Source organism: Lasioglossum baleicum, unplaced genomic scaffold (assembly GCF_051020765.1).
Source record: "Lasioglossum baleicum unplaced genomic scaffold, iyLasBale1 scaffold1036, whole genome shotgun sequence".
NCBI lineage: Eukaryota > Metazoa > Arthropoda > Insecta > Hymenoptera > Halictidae > Lasioglossum > Lasioglossum baleicum.
Genome location: NW_027470095.1, coordinates 40838 through 41912, shown reverse-complemented (window position 1 = coordinate 41912; position 1075 = coordinate 40838). Strand labels below are relative to the sequence as shown.

The 1075-nt window shown below is 59.8% G+C and overlaps 1 protein-coding gene across 1 annotated transcript; it reads left to right on the top strand.

The window, feature by feature from the left end:
- The first annotated feature begins 212 nt into the window (after nt 1-212).
- On the top strand, nt 213-551 carry LOC143220473 (uncharacterized). Its single transcript, XM_076446109.1, has one exon. It carries the CDS (start codon nt 213-215, stop codon nt 549-551), a length of 339 nt encoding a protein of 112 aa, XP_076302224.1.
- Nucleotides 552-1075: the final 524 nt, after the last annotated feature.

The window sequence follows — 1075 nt, the reverse complement described above, 5'->3', positions numbered from 1 at the left end:
AGTGTAATGAAAAAAATCGATGTAATGTTGAATTATTAATTGAAAATCCTTCTGAAATTCATTCTACTAGTCATTGATCAATATAAGAAATTGCTGATACTGAATTTGTAATCACTATAGCTCCTCAAAAGGACGGGAGGAAGAAGCGGGTAATACCACTCGCAAGAGAAATAGTCAGCGTGGGAGGAAAGGCCATCCAGATCGGAGAAAAAATGAAGTACCTGGGCCTCGTCCTGGACGGCCGATGGACCTTCGAGGACCATTTCGAGGAGCTCGCCCACCGCCTGCAGAGGACGGGCGTAGAGCTCTGTCGGCTGCTGCCCAACATAGGAGGACCGGACGAGAGGATGCACCGACTCAACGCCGGTGTCATCCGCTCGATGGCCCTGTACGGAGCACCGGTGTGGGCGGAAGAGCTGATGGCCAGAAAGAAAAACCGCGCCAAAGTGGCTAGCGATTGGCGACCTACGGGCTCCTGCGCCGCTACCGCGGAGGGATCCCCGGTCCAGGACCGGAGGAACATGAAGAGCTCGAGGAGAAGAAGAGGGTGATCCGGCGGTCCGTCAGGAAGAGGTGGCAGGGCCGGCTGCGCAGGCCGGACAGCGCACGCCACCGGCCGTCGGACCCATCGCTCCAGTCCTGGACGACTGCATGAGGAGCGGCAGCAGGCGGACTTTCCGCCTCACTCAGGTATTCTACGGGCACGGATGCTTCGGGGAGTACCTGCACGTAGACACTGCACCCTGCACCCGCCTCAAGATCGGGAACGAGGTGACGCCAGGGTGTTGGCATTGCGAAGCGGAGGTTGACTCCGCGCAGCACACCCTGCAGGAGTGTCCGGTTTGGGCGCCGGAGAGAAGGGAGCTCCAGCTGCTCGTAGGTTGGGACCTCCCGCTCCATGCTATTGTACCCGGCATGGCTGCGAGCGATCGAGTTTGGCGAGCGGTGGCCTCCTTCTGCGAGCAGGTCATGCAGCGGAAGGAGGAGGCGGAGCGGAGTCGCGAAAAGGGGACCCAGATCCGCGGCCGTCTCGGAAGAGGACCGCGGTTGCGGCGAGCGCGACGCAGGCTCGTCG